The following is a 19,336-nucleotide window of genomic DNA, read 5'->3' as shown; positions in this document are numbered from 1 at the left end:
TTGTGAGATTAAATGCACAAAATGCTTTTATTACTCTAAGCAAATTAATAAGTTAAACTGCAGTTCCATTAGACAACTTCAGCTTATTTATACATACAGTAATTCGCTGGATTGATTGAATATACAATGAACAACTGCAAAATGATCCATTTTCATCATCAGTCTGATACTTTGGGGTAAAAAATCCCAAATTATTTCCCTAATTGAATACAAGTAGTAGTAATCAAAAAGAAAATTTGTTGGTATTTCACACTAACATTTTCAGATTTAGAACTTAACCATGAAATACATATCTGGAAATGATGGCAGGAAATAGCATTTAAAGCTGACAGTGTATTTCTTCTGTTAATCTCAAAGTGATTTCTATATGAGGGACCTGCTAGCCAGAAAATTAAATTAGAATTTTGTACATGCTCAGATATCCAAATAGTTATAGGACCTGTGCCCCCAATACACACCCCCAAAAAGAAAAAACATGTTTTCTCCCTTACAGGTACACAGTATATTCTAACAATTTTTCTCAAATGGAATATTAATGAGGGTAAGTAGCCAATAGTATGGCAGGGCTAGATAGGTCTCAGCTTCGGAGTGCACTAGAGCTAGTCCCCTTTAATCCATGCAGTGAACTTTCATGCATATAATTTAACGCACATAATGTGACTATAGAATCAGGAAGTTCTTTAACGTTTGCTTTTCATTGGGCAAGTTAATTCACCCAGCGTATGCCGAGTAGTGACATTTTTCATGAAGCCCATGATTTACTCTCGTGTAATAACTCCTCAAAACACCAAGCATGATGTTGTAAAATCCCAGTGCTAATTAAACAGCAAACATTTGCCTTTCTGGGTATTTTACAGGTTTACTTATAAGAACTGAGCATGTGTATATTTTTAAAGCTCAAATATTTAAACTTGCAGAAGCTGTGCCTACAAGCAGTCGAAGTATAAAGCAGGTTTTCATAACATGTAGTCAAAAACGAACACTTCATTGCAGATGCAGTACATTTTATCCAAAGCTAAGCTTCCATAGCAGTACAATCTTCCCTTTCATGAATTAACCATAGTGTCTCTAGTTAAAGATGGAGGTGTTCATCCTTTTACCACCTCTACGTGTAAATGGACGTAGCATTATTTGAATCCTAATAGACATCTTGGGTAAATTGCTATTCAGGGTCATTCTTGGGGCCAAACAACAGTGAATATTTAAAAGGTTATGAAAGCAAATACCTAGGAATTTTAGTTTTGTTGAATGACAAGTGAAACAACTCTTGCTAACAGGAATGTGAAAATAGAAAAAAAGTGTAAAATTGTTTGTGTTTATTTTTCCAGACAAGACTTCTGACTGAACATAACTACTCTTTCAGATGCAATCCATGTTGCATCTGTGGATTTTGTTCATTTGAAAAAATATATCTGTGTAGCCTTCTTTAAGTTACTGAATACCTGAAGGTAATATATCTTCCTCCCCATATACTTCCATTGCATTAGCATGAGGTGTACACAGCAATGCAAGAATAGGTGACTCCAGTCCAAGATAAGAAAATATAATGGATTTCCTTAGAATGGATTTTCTTAGTTATGAGTTTTCAGATGTGCTCATAATTCAGGTGCACAGTGATAGCAACAGCAGGCACCTCAGAATCCAGGGACACTAGAGGTTGAGCAGCGGGCTGCTAAGTGATGTAAAAGACTGGCTAGTAACACCGTTCTGCACCGGTATAGACCAATTTTTAACCATGCAGCTCCTGTGGCTCATGCATTGCCTTACGATCTGTAGTCCTTTTTGCTGTAGGGCTTGTTGCGCAATATGTTATCAATCTCATTTACCACGTGTGATGTCATCTTTGGAAGAACCTGAGAGCAGGAGAAGTACAAAGGATGTGAGTAGGACTTGATATTTGTTCTTTGTGCTGAAAATCTAGACTGGTATACATTTATAAACCATCACTGGACTATAAGCTCATCAAACTGTAAGCTCCTCGAGGTCAGGGATCTTGTTTTATTCACCCCTGTATCTCCAGTGCCAGTAAGAGTGCGTGGGCCATAGTTGGTGCTCGTGATTACAGGTTGGCTGAATAAATGAAGGCTCATAGAAATACAGACTATCCAGAGCAGCTTTGCCCAGTTAGAAATATAATGCAAGTCACACAATACGATTTTAGATTTTCTAGTGGCCACGTGAATGAAAGTGAAAAGAAACAGGTGAAATTATGTTTTTAATCCATTATATCCAAAATGTTTCAACATGTAGTCAGTAGAAAATTCTTCAGATGCTTTACATTTTGTTAAAATACTAAGTCTTTCAAATCCAGTGTCCATTTTACACTTAACAGCACATCTGCATTTGGATGAGCTAGTGTGCATGCATTCAATAGCCACGTGTGGCTAGAGGCTATGGTAAGTGGACAGGACAGGCCCAGAAACTAATGAGAGGCTACCACTGGTGGTCAGAACCCCGGTGAAGGATGGCCAAGGGTTAACAGCATCTTAGGCAGAGGAAATAGCATGAAAAAAAGCAGAAGTCTGCAATGGAGTGATACAAGTGTGAAGTGAGTGGCTGAGGTGTAGAATGGTAGGAACGGGAAAGAAGTGTGGGGAAAGAGTGTAAGGCTTTGAATGCCATTTTTTGGTGTTGGACTTTATTTTGTAGACAGTGGGCAACCTCTCAGGACTTCTGAACTGGGAGAGAACCCATCAGACACTTGGTGGTAGCTTGAAGGATGAGTTGGTGTAGGCTGAGAGGGATGTCAGAAATATATTGCTATATTTCAACATAATAAAGGCCACATGATAAACCCACAGCTAACATCATATTCAATGGGGAAAAGTTAAGACCATTCCCCTTAAGATCAGGAACAAGGCAAGTTTGCCCACTTTCTCCACTTCTATTCTACATAGTTCTAGAAGTTCTAACCAAAGCAATCAGATAAGAAAAATAAAAGGCATACAGAATGGTAAGGAGGAAGTAAAATTGTCATTATATGCAGATGACATGATACTATATATCGAGAACCCCGAAGACTCCACCAAAAAACTTAGAACTGATAAATGAATTTAGTAAAGTAGCAAGATACAAAATTAATATTCAGAAATCAGTTGCATTTGTATATATCAATAATAAAATATCAGAAGAAGAAATTAAGAAAACAGTTCCATTTACAATTGCTTCAAAGACTATAAAATACCTAGGAATAAATTTAACCAAAGAAGTAAAAGACCTGTACTTGGAAAATTACAAGACACTGAAGAGAGAAATTAAAGAAGATACAAATAGATGGAAACACATACCATACTCATGGATAGGAAGAATTAGCATAGTTAAAATGTCCATACTGCCTAAGGCAATATACAGATTCAACGCAATTCCCATCAAACTACCAAGGACGTTTTTCACAGAAATAGAACATATAATCCTAAAATTTATATGGAACCATGAAAGACCACTGATAGCCTTGGCAATCGAGAAATAAGAACAAAGTGGGAGGTATCACGATACCTGATATCAGATTATACTACAAGGCTACAGTAATCAGAACAGCATGGTAGTGGCATAAAAACAGACACACAGATCAATGGAACAGAATAGAGAGCCCAGAAATAAATCCATACTTATATGGTCATTTAAAATACGACAAAAATTTTGTTGGGGTAAAGACAGTCTATTCAATAAATGGTGCTGGGAAACCTGGACAGACATCCAAAAAAATGAAGCTGGACCACCTCCTTACACCATATACAAGAATAAATTCAAAATGGATTAAAGACTTAAATGTAAGACCTGAAACCATAAAACTCCTAGAAGAAAATATAGGAAGAAAGTTTACAGACATTACCTGGAGTAATATTTATTGATATATCCCCTCAGGCAAGGGAAATAAAAAACATATGGGATTATGTCAAACAAAAGTTTTTTCACAGCTAAGGAAACCAATAAAAAGGGAGCCTACTGAATGGGAGAAGATATTTTTCAATGATAGATAAGGGGTTAATATCCAAAATTTATAAAAAACTCAATTCAACGCCAAAAAAATAACCCAATTGAAAAATGGGCAGAGGACATAAAGAGACATTTTTCTAAAGAGGACATACAGATGGCAAACAGACATGAAAAAATGCTTAACCTCACTAATTAGAAAAATGGAAGTAAAAACCACAATGAGATACCACCCCACTCTGGTCAAAATGGCCATCATCAATAAATCAACAAACAACAAGGGTTGGCGAGGATGTGAAGAAAAGGGAACCCTCATGCACTGCTGGTGGGATTGCAGATTGGTGCAGCCACTATGGAAAACAGTACGGAGGTATCTCAATCTCAAAAAAATTGAAAACGGAACTACCTTATGACCCAGCAATTCCACTCTTGGGTATCTATCCAGAGAATTCCAAAATGCTAATTTGAAAAAAATCTATGCACCCTTATGTTTATTGCAGCACTATTCACAATAGCCAAGACATGGAAACAACCTAAATGCTCATTGGTAGATGACTGGATTAAGAAACTGGCACATTTATAACAGTGGAATATCACACAGCCATAAAGAAGAAATCTTACCATTTGCAGCAATATGGATGGACCTAGAGAATATTATGCTTAGTGAAATGTCAGACAGAGAAAGACAAATACCATATGATCTCACTTGTTGAATGTAAAGAATAGAATAAATGAACGAACTAATCAGCAACAGTCTCAGAGACAGGAAAAACGGGTTACTAGATAGACGGGGTGGGGATAAGGGGGAAGGTGAGGGGATTAGAAAGCATAATCGATAACCTCAAGATTGCCACTGGGATATGAAAGTCAATTTGGGGAATATAATCAATAATGTAAAGATTTTGTAGGGTATCCAATGGATTCTTGTCTTATTAGGGAGACCAGTGATGCTGTAGATGCCTGATTACTGCACTGTACACCTGAAGCTGAATAATAATGAATTTCAACTATAATTATATATATATATACCGTGTTTTCCCGGAAATAAGACCTAGCCGGACCATCAGCTCTAATGCGTCTTTTGAAGCAAAAATTAATATAAGACCTGATCTTATAGTAAAATAAGACGCATTAGAGCTGATGGTCCGGCTAGGTCTTATTTTTGGGGAAATATATATATATATATGTATGTACATACATATATATACATATGTATATACATATGTATGTATATATATACATATACATATATATGTGTATATATATATATTGTCACAAGTGGAGTACAACTTAATAGAGACGGGGAAGTGTAATGTCTGTATGCGATGTCAGAGGGGTAGTAGATTGGGGGAGGGGGTATCACTTTGAGGGGTATAAATGATAAATGTCTAACTATTACAGTGTTTTGTACACATGAAATAAAAAAAAAATAAAATTGGGACGTTCTGGCAAAAAAAGACATTCATTGCTGCCCTAGCTAGACACTGAAAGCCGTAAGTAAGACAGGTGCAGTGGAGTAGAAAATGAGAGTGGTTCTGAGAGACATTCTGGAGGATGATAGTGATTTCAAGCCTGCATGTCTAGGAAGATACTGATATAAATGATTGTGATTGGAGTCCACAGCAGAAGTAGTTTGGAGTGTAAGTGCGGAGGTGAAGGTGCCCGCGGGCTATCCAGGTGGAAATGGCTTTAGGCTGCAGGAAGTGCAGCTGTGGAGCTTGCTAGTAGCAGGAGGATGAGTTGAGGATTTGCAAGTTATTGTCAGGGACACGCTGACTGAAGCCCTGGGAAAGGATGAGATCATCGGGGCTAGCTCGTGTTTATTGTGAGAAGGGGGTCAAGGGCACACATTACACCATCAGACAAGGAACAAAGGCAGATGTTTTTGCAGGAATAGTCTGACCCTGTGTGGAGACTGTGGTGAAATACAATTATGATGACCAGTTCTGAGGTTTAAGCCTCACCCTGCCTCTGCTGCAGTCACGCTGGCCAGGGTGACCTTGTCTCCGCTCAGGTGCCATCCCTAGAAACCCTAGGGTTGGCAGAGCAGTAGAGCTACTCAGCCTGGGAACTGGTTCTGCTTAATGTTTTCTTATCTGAAGCTGAAGCTAAAGGAAGAGTTTCATTTCTCACCAGTTCTGGAGTCTCAGAGGATGTAAACCAATGTGTTATTTAAAGTGAGACTGCAACGATGAGACCCATATCTAGAAATTGGATTTGTTGGAAGTTTTGTGTCTACAGTGGGTTAGCCATGTGAGAAAAAAGAAATAATTTTCATTCATTACACCAAAATAAATTTCAGATAGAGATTTAAACATTAAAAAAAAATGAAACCATGAAAGTACTTGAATAAAACATGAAAAATATATATATAATGTTGCAAGGCCTGAATTATAAAGAGAAGCCATACATCCAGAATTTCATGTGAAATTGCCCGATTTTTAAAAATGTTGACAGCTGTTTTAAAACATTTTCATCTGCGCATTACACAAACACTCCCTGGGCTACCAGTTTTGCAACGTTGGTGTTACTCTGACTGGAATAATTGGTGGGTGAGGGGTGTCTGACTGGTGGGGTACTAGGGAAGTCCCAGGATTGGGTCCCTTGAGTCGGACCTTGGCAGGCTGGGGTGGTGGCCACTGCAGGCAGAGGACCACTGTTACTTCTGGTGATCTGAGTGGTTCCAGGTGGCTGGAGATTAGGATTCTGGGGTAGACAAGCCCTGGATGTGAGGAGCCTGGGCTGCTCTGAGCGGCTGATGGGGGCCTCAGAAGGGTTGTAAGGCTGGTGGGGTGGAGAGGGAGCGGCAATTCTCTGCACCTTTTAGGTGGGGAGGGTGGGGGGCTATGTAGATGGTGGTGGGCTTTCTGTAGCTGTGGTTTCTCCTCCAGTCTGTCCCAACTGAGGTTCTGATTTACATATACACCCTAGTTTATGCACATTAGGCACATTTTATCCCTTGGAGCAGCTGCCTTACCATGCCTACTAGAAATTTCGTTTCCTTACAACTGCTGGCACTGCAGCTTTCTATCCTGTACCCAGTCTCACCACTGCTGCGACCCTGCAGCCACCCCACCTTATTTTCCACCCACTGAGCAGCCCAGTCATAGCTTGTCTAGGGTGGATTCTTAGGTGCCGGGCTGGTGGGAGGTGGGAGTAGGAAGGGGACGAGGCTGGAAGCGCCCATGGTGGGAGCCTCCCTGCCTGGATAACACCTCTTGTAGCTTACCTTTTGAGTGTGGAAGCCCCATCTCTCTACCAGCCAGAGTCATACTGGCAAGGAGATGCTTTGGGAAGATGACTGACCCAGAGTTTTCCTCTGAAATGTACCCTCAGCTACCTGGAGTACTACAGCCCAGGAGTGACCTCTCTACCATCTAGGCGAGTTGACTGCCCCTGGGATAGCAGTGCTCGCTCTGTATCGGCATGACAGGAATCCTCATTCCTCCCTCTTCTTGCCAAGCTATCAGCAAGTCCTGTCTCTATTTCCAAAACCGACAGAATCCATCCACTTCACCTCCATGGCCATCATCCTAGCTGGTCCAAGCCACCATCACCTGTCACCTGGACAACTGCCCTTGCCTTTCTTCATTCTACTTTCCAGCAGCCAAGAGAAATCTTTAAACATTCAAATAACAGCATGTCCCTCTTCTGAAAACCCTCCGAAGAATTTGTTCCACGTAGAACAAAACTCTGACCCCTCTAGTGTCCTGTAAGGTCTGTCCCCTGCCTGGTTCTCCAGTATATCCGCCGTCCCTTTTGTGTACCGCAGGTTGGCCACACGTGCCCAGGACTGGCCGTTCCTGGAGAAAGCCATGCTCCTTCCTACCTCAGGGCCCTTCCCTGTGTCTGGAAGCTCTTTCCTGGGTTTTCACGTGCTGGGGCCTCATCTTCCAGACTTCAGAATGCACATACCGAGAGGGGCCTGGCAGGGACACTATTTAAAGTGGGCCCACCCATTTGTCAAGTAGCCTATTACCACACCCTCTTCATAGCCCTTCTCACGCTTTGAAATTCTTTTATATATTTATTATGTGCCTCTCCCATTGGAACGGAAGCTCCTTGAACATTGGACAATCTCTTTCTTGTTTCCTGTGGTATCCCCAGTGCCCAGTCACAGCAGGTTCTCAAAGCTCTGCTGAATGAACTAAGCCACAGGTTGCTTGATTCACTGTCAGCGAGCCCGTGTTCGTACTCTCTGCCTGGCGTGGTTCCAGGCATAGAATAAGTGCTCGATAAAGCTTAGTGGAATTGACATCATCAGATGGAATTCCAGGTCTTTTAGGTACACGGTTCCCATTTCCTCACCATCACTGCGTAGCCTTTATCTTTTCCCAGAGCATACATGAAAAGGAGTAAAGGGGGCGCCATCATAAGAGCAGCATTCCCCTGAAGGGACGGGGAGCCCCCACAGAATCCGGGAGGAGCTGGGTTCGGAGGGCTTCTTGGAAGCAGAGGCACAGCCCTCAGAAAGGTGACGGTGGCAAAGGAAGTCTGTGCCATTTATCCCCCAGCATATTCTGGGCTATTCAGAAGGGTTTTTAATCATTTTAAGTTAGATCAATTTTATCGCCACTCCATCTGTTTCTTTTGGGAGAAGTAACAGAGAGGTAAGTGCTTGTTTCAGGGACAGGTGAACAGGGGAGAAGCCGTGAGACAGTTCTGTTCCCCAGTGAGCAGGAGGAAAGGACACCTTACTGCTGGGCAGGTGGTGGTGGCTATGGCAAGAGCACTGGGCGGGCTTCCTGCTGGGGCCCCCTGCTGAGAGTGGGGCAGGCTCAGGACTGAGATGTGGCCTTTGGGGAGGAGGATGGTCAGGACAGCCGCTGAGCCCCACCCCCCTCAGAACTCCCACCCCTGTGGGCTCCCCCGAGCAGGCTCCAGCCAGAGCCTTGGGCCTCAGGCAGTCCACTCATGGGAGGGAGTGGAGATGGGCACTCCTGAATGTGCTGCCAGGGAGATGGGACCCTGGAAGTCCAAACAGAATTTTGATTCTATTTCTTTCAAAATGTGGCAAACATTCACCCAACAAGTGTTTCTTAAGTGTTGACTAAGGGCCATATAGTACGCTAGGAACTGGAAACCAGTGGAGAAGCAAGAAAGGCACAGGTCTCTGACCTCAGGGAGCTTACAATCCAGCAGGCAACTATGCTACGTTATCCTAAGTGCTGTGATCGGAGGGGGATGCAGGCTGCTATGAGAGCAGAAAGGAGGGGCTTGGCGCACTGGAGGGTGGCAGTAAGTATTTGTGGAAAGAACAAACGAATACGAGTAAATGATGTACGTATATTGTCCTATGGCTCTCACATTTCAAGCAGGTTATGAAGCATGCTTTTATGATCAGGCCTGAGAACCCAGTCAGCAAATATAACATTGCTTGGGGCGTGGCATGCCACCCTACAGAAACAAACCATCCTGAGACATGAGCTTTCAGATCATTGCTTGTTAATAAGAAGAGAACACTCCTGGGTCCATGTTCTGTAACAGTTCTGTTGCCTATTCTGCCTTTGTCCCGCCTTTCTCTCCACCCCCCACCTAGGAACAGGTAGCCTGTTCCCTATATTAGCAGCTTTCGTGCAACTGGAAGCTGTGACATGAGGGAGGACAGAGGCGCGGAGAGACGGACCCTGCCTGGGGACATCTTTCAAAGACACCGTGAAATTCCCTGGAGTTCGTGAAAAGGGCTGTGGTACTTGCCTGAATGGCACCAAGGTTCTCAATGAGTTGTTCAGGAGTGGAAGATCCCAGGAGCACAGAACTCACACCCTCGTTTCTCAGGCACCATGCTGGGGAGACAGAGCACTGGGTCAGGAGAGCAGAGCACTTCTGATGATTGATTCGCTTACAGACACCACCTACAGCTGCCATTGTGGCAGCCAAACTGTACTTTGTGGCAAACATTCATTTTCATAAGGTTCATTCATTCATAACGTTTTGGGAGAGGATGGACCGTGTCTCGGGGATTGAAAACCTCAGCAGCACCCCTGTTGTGGAGACGATCTGGTAAATCTGTGCATTTGAATTGTGGCCTCAGGGTGCCACTGCTTTCTATGTGAGGCACAACGGGGCAGCGGATCCAGCCCCTCACCCCGGGAACACATTCCTGTGCCTGGAAACACCTGGCACTGCTCATCCGCAGACGTCTGGATTCCTGTTTCCATGCTGGCCCACAGCTCCTGCCTTTGCTTCATTTCCATGCTCTCACTTTCCTCTCCCCTGCTACAGAGTCCTGTAGACTCTACGTGCCTGGTTCCTTTGTTTCTACCTGTCCACCCTCGTGGGACTGACCTTGCATCCTAACAAAAGATTCATCCTGTGTCGGTTATCTCACGCTCACTAACCCTCAAACCCCACTCCCCTCCTTCCTCTGCCTCTCTGGCAACATCTACCCTTAAATTCTCCGTCAGCGCCTGACCCTCGCTCTCAGCACATGACCTGGCCTCTGGCTTGATGTAAAACATCAAGTCCATCTGTGGGGTCTTCCTTCACTCCCCACTCTCCATGGACACAAGGACACATCCACCCCCCCCAGGCTCAGAGGACGCCTTGTGCTGTTTCTGTCTGAGGCCAAACTGTCTGGATCCATCTCCTTTTGTCTTGTCTTGGACTTAATTCATGTCCTCTCTCTCTCTCTCTCTCTCTCTCTCTCTCTCTCTCCCCCCTCCCCTCCCCGAATTGTTTTGTTTAGCAGTACTATCGTCATTGTCTTTTCTATCAACATAATGTGCTCAAATGTCTTCCAGTGTAAAATAAGCTTCCTCTGAGCCTTCATACCTGCCGAGCAACGGTCCCACCCTTTTCCCCTTAACTTCTGAAAGGCCAGTTTAGACTCTCTGATGCCTCTTTCTCACCTCACAGTCCCCTTCCTGACATGTCTGAAGCCGCGGTCTCCCTGGGGTTGCAGTAGACTGCTTGGCGTGAGGCTGCCTGGAACTCGATGTTTCTATAGGCCCACAGACGCAGTGTCTGCTCTGTGTCCCTGGGAGATGTCCCACAGGCACTGCAAACTTCTTGCTACTTACATGTAAGCCTGTCACGCCTCTATTCCCCATTTGGTGGCATCCCCAGCAACGTAGTCTCCCCATCTGGAAACCTGGCCCTTAAACTTAGGGACTGTCCCATTCTGACCCCACATTTACCTTTCACTGCCAGGTCTAGTTGAGTCCCTGCCTAAATATTTCTTTAACCCAGTGGTTCTCAAAGTTTAGCATGTATCAGAGCATCAGGAAGGTTAGCATGCAGGGCTCGTGAAACACCGATTATTGGTGCCCCCCCCCCCCGACTTTCGGACTGAGAAGGTCCTGCTGGTCCTGAGAAGCTGCATTTCTAAGCTCCCCCTGTGATGCTGATGCTGATCCAGAAATCAGGTTTTATTTCCTTCTTTTTTAACTTTACTGAGGTAACACGTACACACCAAAAATTTTACCAATTTTAAGTGCACAGTTCAATAATTTTTGGTAAATGTATCGAGTGTTAAAATCTAAAACTGTATGTAAGCCATTTAAAATAGTTTTAGAACATTTCCATCACCCCAATAAGCTCATTCATGCCCATTTACGGTTAATCCCCTTCCCATGGTCAACTGCAGGAAACCACTAATCACTTTGTATCCTGCAGATCTATTGTTTCTGGGCATTTCAACTCACTAGACTCATAGAATATGGGTCTTCTGTGTCTGACTTCTTTCATTTAGCACCGTTTGTGAGGTTCATCCATGTTATAGCATGTATCAGTATATCATTTTTTTACTGCTGAAGAATATTCCATTGTGTGCATGTGGGGCCCACACTTGAGAATCGCTGCTCGGGTTCCGCTGTCTGCTGCCCTCCTTCAGGCCTCACCATCTCTGTCTGGCACAACTCCTTCTCCTCCCTCTTCCTTGGATTGTCCCCCACCCACACCCCACCCCCACCCCCACCCCCACCCACACCCCCACCCCCACCCCCACCCACCCCCCCCCCCCACCCCCACCCCCCACCCCCACCCACACCCCCACCCCCACCCACCCCCACGCTCGGCTTTTACACATCCAGCAGCAGTTTCTCCAGATACAAATCTGATCATGTCACTTGCTGGCTAAACGTCCCTCAGCGTGTGCCTTACGTAATCATTGCCCTGTAAGCTGAAGCTCTCATTTCTCACCCTGGCAAACCTCGCTTTCTAGCCCACTCTCCAGCTTCATGTCTCCTACTCCTGGCCTTGAACTTTGTGCCTCAGGAACACTTTGTAAATCCTCTCCATCTGCAAACATCATGCTGTTTTCCTCCTCCTCGAGCCCTTGGCTCAAGCAGTCGCCTTGGTCTGGAATGTCCCTGTGCGTCCTCCCTCTGTTGCCTTATTATCCACTCAGTATTTGAGATTCCCCACAGGAACTACCTTCTCCCAAAGGTCTTCCCTGAATCCCAGGCTGGTTTGGGAGCTCCTACACCCCCTGGGCCCTTCCCAATTATTTTACTACAACCCTGTATTAAAATGACCCGTTTCTTTTCTGCTTTGCCCACCAGGCTGTGAGATTTGCAGTTGGATGCTCAGTACCCAGCCCAGTACCGGTACATGGTGGGTACTTAAGGTTCTTAGCAAACGTTTGTTGAATAAACACAGGCATGAATGATTGATGGGTGAAAAGGACCCAAGCACTTCTTCTGCCCCATTTTCTCAGGGCCCTGCTGTCAACTAAAACTCTTAAGCTGTTACCATGCTCAGGCCTTTTAAGGCAATCGCTAAATCTTTCCACATGGGCAAAATAATGCTCTATAAAAGCAACAAGCCAAGGTATCCAGGGTGGCTTCTGCTGCTGCTGCTTCTCTCTCTCTCTGTCTCTTCTCTCTCTCTCTGGCTGCATTATTTCCTGCTTGGTACTTAATACTCTGTTTTGGCACCAGTGGCCATTTTCTGAGGGCAAAGCAGGTAATGGGGAAAAGTATTGCCCATAAACTAGTTGGTATCAGCAACAGCCAAGTTCCCACTCTGGGATGCAGGGCATAGGAGAAACCACTGGACAGAACTGGCTGGCACACATGCAGATGATTCCAGATAATTACCATCTAACCAAGAGGCACCACGCAGGCAACATGGAGTGCCTGTGCCGGCCAGGTGTGAACGCTGGCTCCTGCGCAGGCAGGTGCAGGCCTGTGAGGTGGGAGCCTGCCCAGGGTTGGGTTCAAGTAGTTGGTTTCCCACTGGTGGGGAGGGAGGGATTTCCCCTCCCCCACACCCTTCTAGCAGATCAAAGGTAATATGCCTGGGAATCATTTCCCTCTTGGTTTGAGAGGTCTGTGGTTAAAAACAAAACTACTTGTTTGTAAAAAAAAAAGAAAAAAGGCATGACAGGCATGATAGACAGCTGGGGGCACAGAGGGAGGAAAAGGAGAAACAAGGCATGTTTTAACTTAAACTCGAACTCTGAAAAGAGGATCTTTCATGTATATCTAACATCGAGTGAACGTTTAAATCTTGTAAAGATTTCCTCTTTAGAAAGACAATGTTCTGTCTCTTTCAGAGCTAAATTTAATGCTCAGTTTCACGTTACTACCTAAAAACCATATTTATGACTATATTTCAAGAATAAGTGTTTCTGTTTGTGCCTGTCACTCTGACCACATGCCATGCCAGGGGGAGACAGAATTCCAGGTCCCAGGTGTCTAATTCTTTACAAAAACATCAGCAGCCTCATCACCATCGATACCACCACTACAAAGAGCACCTACTCTCTGCTTACTCAACAAGTTTGTAAGACATGTATTATTATACCCATTTTACAGATTAGAAAATTGATAGCAGGTTAAATAACTTGCTGATGGGCAAATAACTAATACTTTTTACTGTGTTCGGTAAAGGTATAGGGATGCTAACTAATCACATTAAATATAGTCTTTGATTCTCTTTTTTTTTCTTTCAGGAACAAAGAATTAAAGGTAGTCATACATATACTTAGGTTAAATGGTATTCCCCTCTCCTACCCCCAAACCACCTCCCATTTCCATCTTTCCATGACTATTAACTGCCAGTACCATTTCCTTGCCTTCCAACCTCAGAAGGGTCAAGATTCTAACAAATATTCTATCATATTATTTTATTTGCATAAAACTTGTCTTGAGCTTTTTTTCTCATTAAGTCACTATCTGATTTGTCTCAAATCCTGCTATTTCTTAATTCTTAGGATTCTTTTCTACAATTTACACCTATTTTATTTTTCCCATAGTTACCACATGAACTCTTTTATCTTTAGTTTCTTCATTTGTAAAGTGGAAATGATAATAGCAAATGCTCCATTAATATCTGTAAGTAAGGGCTTGTAATAGTATAGCTCTCAGGGTTGTTTTGATGACTAAGGCTACGAGACAATGGCATGAAGTGCTTGTCACAGAGCCTGGCCGATAGCCACCAGCATGGGAACTGAAAGTTTCCATGCTTTTCTGTCCAACACCCAGCCACTAGCCACATATAGTCATTGAACACGTGAGAGGTGTTCAGCCTGAGTTGAGATGTGCTGTAGGTATCAAATACATTTTGGATTTTGAATATTTAGTATGAAAAACAGAGTGTAAAAGGTCTCCATAACTTTTAAAATATTTATTACATGTTAAAATGATAATATTTTGGCTATATGGGGTTAAATAAAGTCCCTTATTAAAATTAGTTTCATGTATTTCCTTTTTACATTTTGAATATGGCCACTAGAAAATGTATAATTAAATATGTGGTTCACATTATATTTCTGTTGGATCCTGCCGTTGCCTGTGGTTTTCAGTTGTCACCAGGGACCATGCATGACCTTCCATTGACTCCACAGTTGTTAGAGGAGCAATTTCCATGGCCCCTGGGAAGTTTCAGGGGGACACTGCTTCTCTAGGACAGACTTTCCCTGAGGCAGTTGCCTTGGGCCTCTGTCACAGCTCTGCTTCTCAGTCTCTCACCCTACCCTGCTTACGCTTCAACGGGGATGGAAAACTGAGCCAGAAGAAATGGATATCCCCACACAGTTCAGAGGGTACTCCCACCCCCGACACGGTGAGGATGTGTGCATTTTCACTCACGAGTCCTCATTTAAACTGGGTTATAAAGGAGTTTAAATCCTTTATATAAAGGAGTATAAAGGGAAGGAGGTGAGACACGTAGAAAATTCTGGGGAACTCTGAAAACCTCGTTTTAGATAGTATTCACCAGGAGTTTATGCTGCCCCTACAACGATGTTTTCTCATAGAGGGTTAGGGATCAACAATTGAAAGCTGTATTTTCTGTGCCCAGCAGAGCCCCTCCCCCGTGACTGGCTTACCAACAGCTAGCTGGGGGAGTGTGCAGCCCAGACGCTCAGCAATCGGGGAGAGGTCTTTTAACTTGTTTTGCTGTTTTCTTCCTTCTTCACTCACAATTCTTTCCTTCAACCACTGGTAGCACTAGGAATAAGAAGATTTAAATGTTAATGTCCAGTAAGGGTTTGACGTCAAAGACTGTTAATTCAATAAAATATAAGAACCGCATGGTGAATTCCTGCATTTCCTTGACTCCGACCTTTGTGTTTCATGGTGATGAGGATACCTTATGCCTTCATTCAAAGAAATGGTTCCCATGGTCTCGCTCCTTATTTATTGGTTCAAAACATTAATTTTAACTAATATTCATCACTCAAATCCATCAACATGCATGAAAGATGTGAAAATCCTGACATATAATCAATTATATCCAGTTTGCTAAGTGGAGGAAATGATGTTTCTTACTGCCATAGCCAATTTTAGAATGTAGCAAAACAAACCAAACAAACAAACAAACAAACAAAACCCCAAAGCATTTACATTTCACCAAAGTCTATTATGTTTCCTTTTTGTCAAGAAAGCTGGGTGCCAAGCTTTCTGCTCAAAGAAAGCCATTATTTTACATTCTTGTTATAACTGTCTTTCTCCCTCTTGCCTTCAGTTTACTCCCAGTTTTGTATTCTTATAATGGGGCTTTATCGTTAGCTTTCTCAGCTCCTTGCTAGAAGTAGACATGGTATAACTGATAGGTACCAAGCACATTTTAAAAATTTAAAAGTGGATAAAGACTTTCCCAAATGTGTATTACCTTTTCTATAGTGAAACTTAAAAAGGTAAAGAAACTCAAAATGGGAAACTATTCTTTAAAACCTATGAGAAGTGACTGACTCTGATCTGTGGACTATAAAGTGAGCCTAATTTCCTAAATACAAGGACTTTTAAATCTTTTAAAACTTCTCAATGGCCTACTTTCCAGAAGGTTCTGTTCTTGCTATGAAACAGGGAAGACTAGACTCTTCCACACAAAGCTAGCACTAAGGCAGAAACACCCAAAGGAAAAGAATATTTGTAAGACTTTGTTAGTCTGTGTTAGTGAAAATAATAAAAACCATCCCACTGTGTGGCAATGTGGACTTTCTCCATTACGCTATGTGTGACATAATTGCCACCACAGACTTTCCTTTATCTTCCCAAAGGCAGCAGCAAACTCTGCAGTTGTCACAGTCACTCCACCCACACGATTTGAATAGGCAGCTGCCTTTTGTTTTGAAAGTCGTTTTTTCATCATTCTAAGACAATCTTTCCAAAGAAAAGAATAACCACATTATGTTTTATTACGATTTTTTGGAATGATTTTGCAGCTGTGGAAAAGAGAAAGGGCAAGTCTCCCGGCGCGGCTCTCCTCCTTGACCTCCAAGGCGTGTGCTCTGGCTCCTTCCTTATGGGAGACTTTGCTTAGGGACATGACCAAGAGTTTTCCCAGCCTCAGCTCTGGGAAACCTCAGCCTGTCCCAGGAGGGAGGGTGGCCTGGAGATGACAGCTGGTGCCAGTGATGCTGAGGTAGACAGTTATGATAATGAACGCTGTGACTGGGGCGCAGCAGCCTTCCCTGGCCAGGGGGCTGGGTAAGTCAGAGACTCCCTGAACTCCCTGAACCAGTGGGAAAAACAGCAGACCTCACTGTAATTTCCTAACATCTGTCAGGGGACCAGTATCTCTGAATATTATTCAAATTAAAAATAAATAAATAAATAAGTTGAAAACCAAAAGCCAAATGCTTTTTAAAGAATTGATTTTTATTATAACTAGGAGACTTCCTAAGATTTCGATATATACCACACACATAAAGAATGTTTGGTTTATTTATTAATCTCTGGAACTCCATTTTTCAAATCTTATGTGCAATGCATTGTTGCTCTTAGGATTGGGTTACAAGTTATATGTGTGTGTGAAAATATTTAAACACGCACACACGTGCATGCACACACACACACCAAGGCAGACTTCTCAAAGTAACAAACATCACAGTCTTTTATTGAGTCCCTCTCTTCCCACCCTCAACACTGTCAATCTCATTGCTGCCTTAATCATTGGAAAACGTAAGCAGGTTAGAGTTTCTAAACAGTAAATGCATAGTATTCATATTGTTTTCCTCCTGCCAAAGGAAACAAAAGTGTTTTGGAAATAAATAGCTTTAACTGCCTTACAAGTGCGAAAATGTTAGCATCAGGAGGAGATGAGGCTTAATTAAAATATTAATTAATTATGAAAGCAAAGCAGTATTTTATGAGAGAAGATTGGCTGGGGGTTTGGTTGTGCGCAATAATAAAAAACTAGCTGTTGATTGTGAGTAATACTCTATGAATCAAGAAGAGCTAGGGGGTTTGCAGGCATCTGTCACATTGCCTTGTGAGCCACAGTCATTGGAAAGACTCCCCGTCCCCCCAAAATATGAAATTTCCTCTTCCAACCTTATTGTGTTGCTCACCCCACTGCTACAGTGGTTTGATTACATGTTGATCGTTTTTTCTAACTAAGTGGAAGGCAAGGATAGCTTCTTGTTCATTTCAATATCTCCTGCCCTGACAGTGGCTGGCACAGAGGAGGGGGCCCAGCCCATATGTCGGCGAGAGAGGAATCTGAGAAACCAGGGCGCCACAAGTAAAAATAGATCTCGTCAACTTTTCAGATTGAGCACCCCTCCTTCCTACAGTATGACTTCATACAGTATGATTCACAAGTCCACAGGGCTTGTGAATTTCACACTGTTTCCTAATTCACCCCTTCACATATCTGTCTCAGACTAGTCCCTGAGTTACTCCTTGAGGGTCGAGGCTGTCCCCATTCATCCCTGCACGCCTAGTACTCAGCACAGAGCCCGGCGTGAACTAGACACTCAGTAAATATTTGTGTAAAAAACAATCAAAAGAGCTTTACTCCACAGATTAAAGGGCTACCATGTTTATACATAAGTCGCAAAATTCTCTAAATTTTCCTAAAGCCTATTTCTTTTCTGTCTTCCAATGCCATGACCATTATTTATGTGTCCCCATTTTATAGGTAACGGTAGTGGAGTAGGTATAGTCTGTGAGCCTGGCCCCATGACCTGCAATTGGAGCTCAGGCAGCGACTAGGAAGCTATGGACAGAATCAGTCCCACTACATCTCTGGAACTTGTCTGGAATAATTTCGCATCCAAGATTGACTATTTCAATGTAAACATCAAAGTTTGGGGCTCAAAAGAGCAGCCAAGTCTTCACGAGTGAGGTTGCAACCTCTAGGTAAAATGCTGGAGCTAAAACATTTCCTTCTGATATCAGACCATAATGTGCAATATCCGTAGTTTCTTAATTTGAACCCCTGGAGTACTTGGACTGCCCTTCTCCACCCCCTTCCCCACTTTTATTCACCTAGTGTTGCATGTTTCCTAGTTTCCTTTGACAGAGGCCTACATATTTCATGACTCTTTTATAAGGCAGTTCGCTAACAACAGGGAAGAGCTTTCCGTAAGTTTTATTGTACTTTTCATTTCTATTTAAAGTTTCTGTTTCAAAGCTGCACACCTGGTCTCTTGATCAGACTTGTTGATCTTCTGTTCTGGCTCACTGCGTTCATTTAACAAACATTACTGAGTACCTATTGTGTGCCAGGCTCTATTATGAGTTCCATGAGTAAGTTTCAGTGTCCGTCCTAGAAGTCATCACAGATCATTGTCTGGTAACTTGAGAAGTGTTTTGTAGTTGGGGTGCCCCCCTTCAATGATTTCCTCAGAAGCCATGTTTGTACTACCCTCCTGTGGAAAATACCCAACAATGGTACATGGCGTGAGCTGATCATAGCAACTTATCTTTTTGGTCACTGTCATTAGTCTAACAGGTTGGCACATGACCCAGGCTTGGCCAGTCTTCTCTGGACTGATGCTGATAGGGAAAAGATCTCTTTCTCTTGGGTTACATGCTTTAAGGATGTAAACCTGCAATCACCAGCTTTCCCACTCCTAGCCTCATGGAGAAGACCCATTAGTAGTAGAGGAAAATGACACCCCCATGCAGAGAGAAATAAGGGAGATAGAAAATCCTGACAACATGCAAGTCTGTGGATGGAGTCGCCCCTGAGGCCATTGTCACTCATCCTTCCCAGCGAGTGTCCC

The 19,336-nt window shown here is 43.2% G+C and overlaps 1 protein-coding gene across 3 annotated transcripts in view; it reads right to left on the bottom strand.

Moving 5' to 3' along the window:
* The window catches only part of KCNAB1 (potassium voltage-gated channel subfamily A regulatory beta subunit 1), a 365,847-nt gene continuing 346,511 nt past the window's right edge, over positions 1–19,336 (bottom strand). For 2 of the 3 annotated variants that reach the window (XM_019731968.2, XM_019731969.2), the window contains exons 12-14: positions 15,209–15,329; positions 9,631–9,719; positions 1–1,853 (exon numbers count right to left, since the gene is read on the bottom strand). In XM_019731968.2, coding sequence (XP_019587527.1) covers positions 1,764–1,853; positions 9,631–9,719; positions 15,209–15,329 — 300 coding nt within the window. In that variant the 3' untranslated portion in view covers positions 1–1,763. The remainder of the gene's footprint in view (positions 1,854–9,630; positions 9,720–15,208; positions 15,330–19,336) is intronic. The other variant, XM_019731967.2, reaches the window with a different exon arrangement.

The sequence above is a fragment of the Rhinolophus sinicus genome, linkage group LG01, assembly GCF_036562045.2.
Source record: "Rhinolophus sinicus isolate RSC01 linkage group LG01, ASM3656204v1, whole genome shotgun sequence".
Lineage (NCBI taxonomy): Eukaryota > Metazoa > Chordata > Mammalia > Chiroptera > Rhinolophidae > Rhinolophus > Rhinolophus sinicus.
Note: the sequence above shows the minus strand (reverse complement) of the source record. Positions and strands in the feature narration are given on the sequence as shown.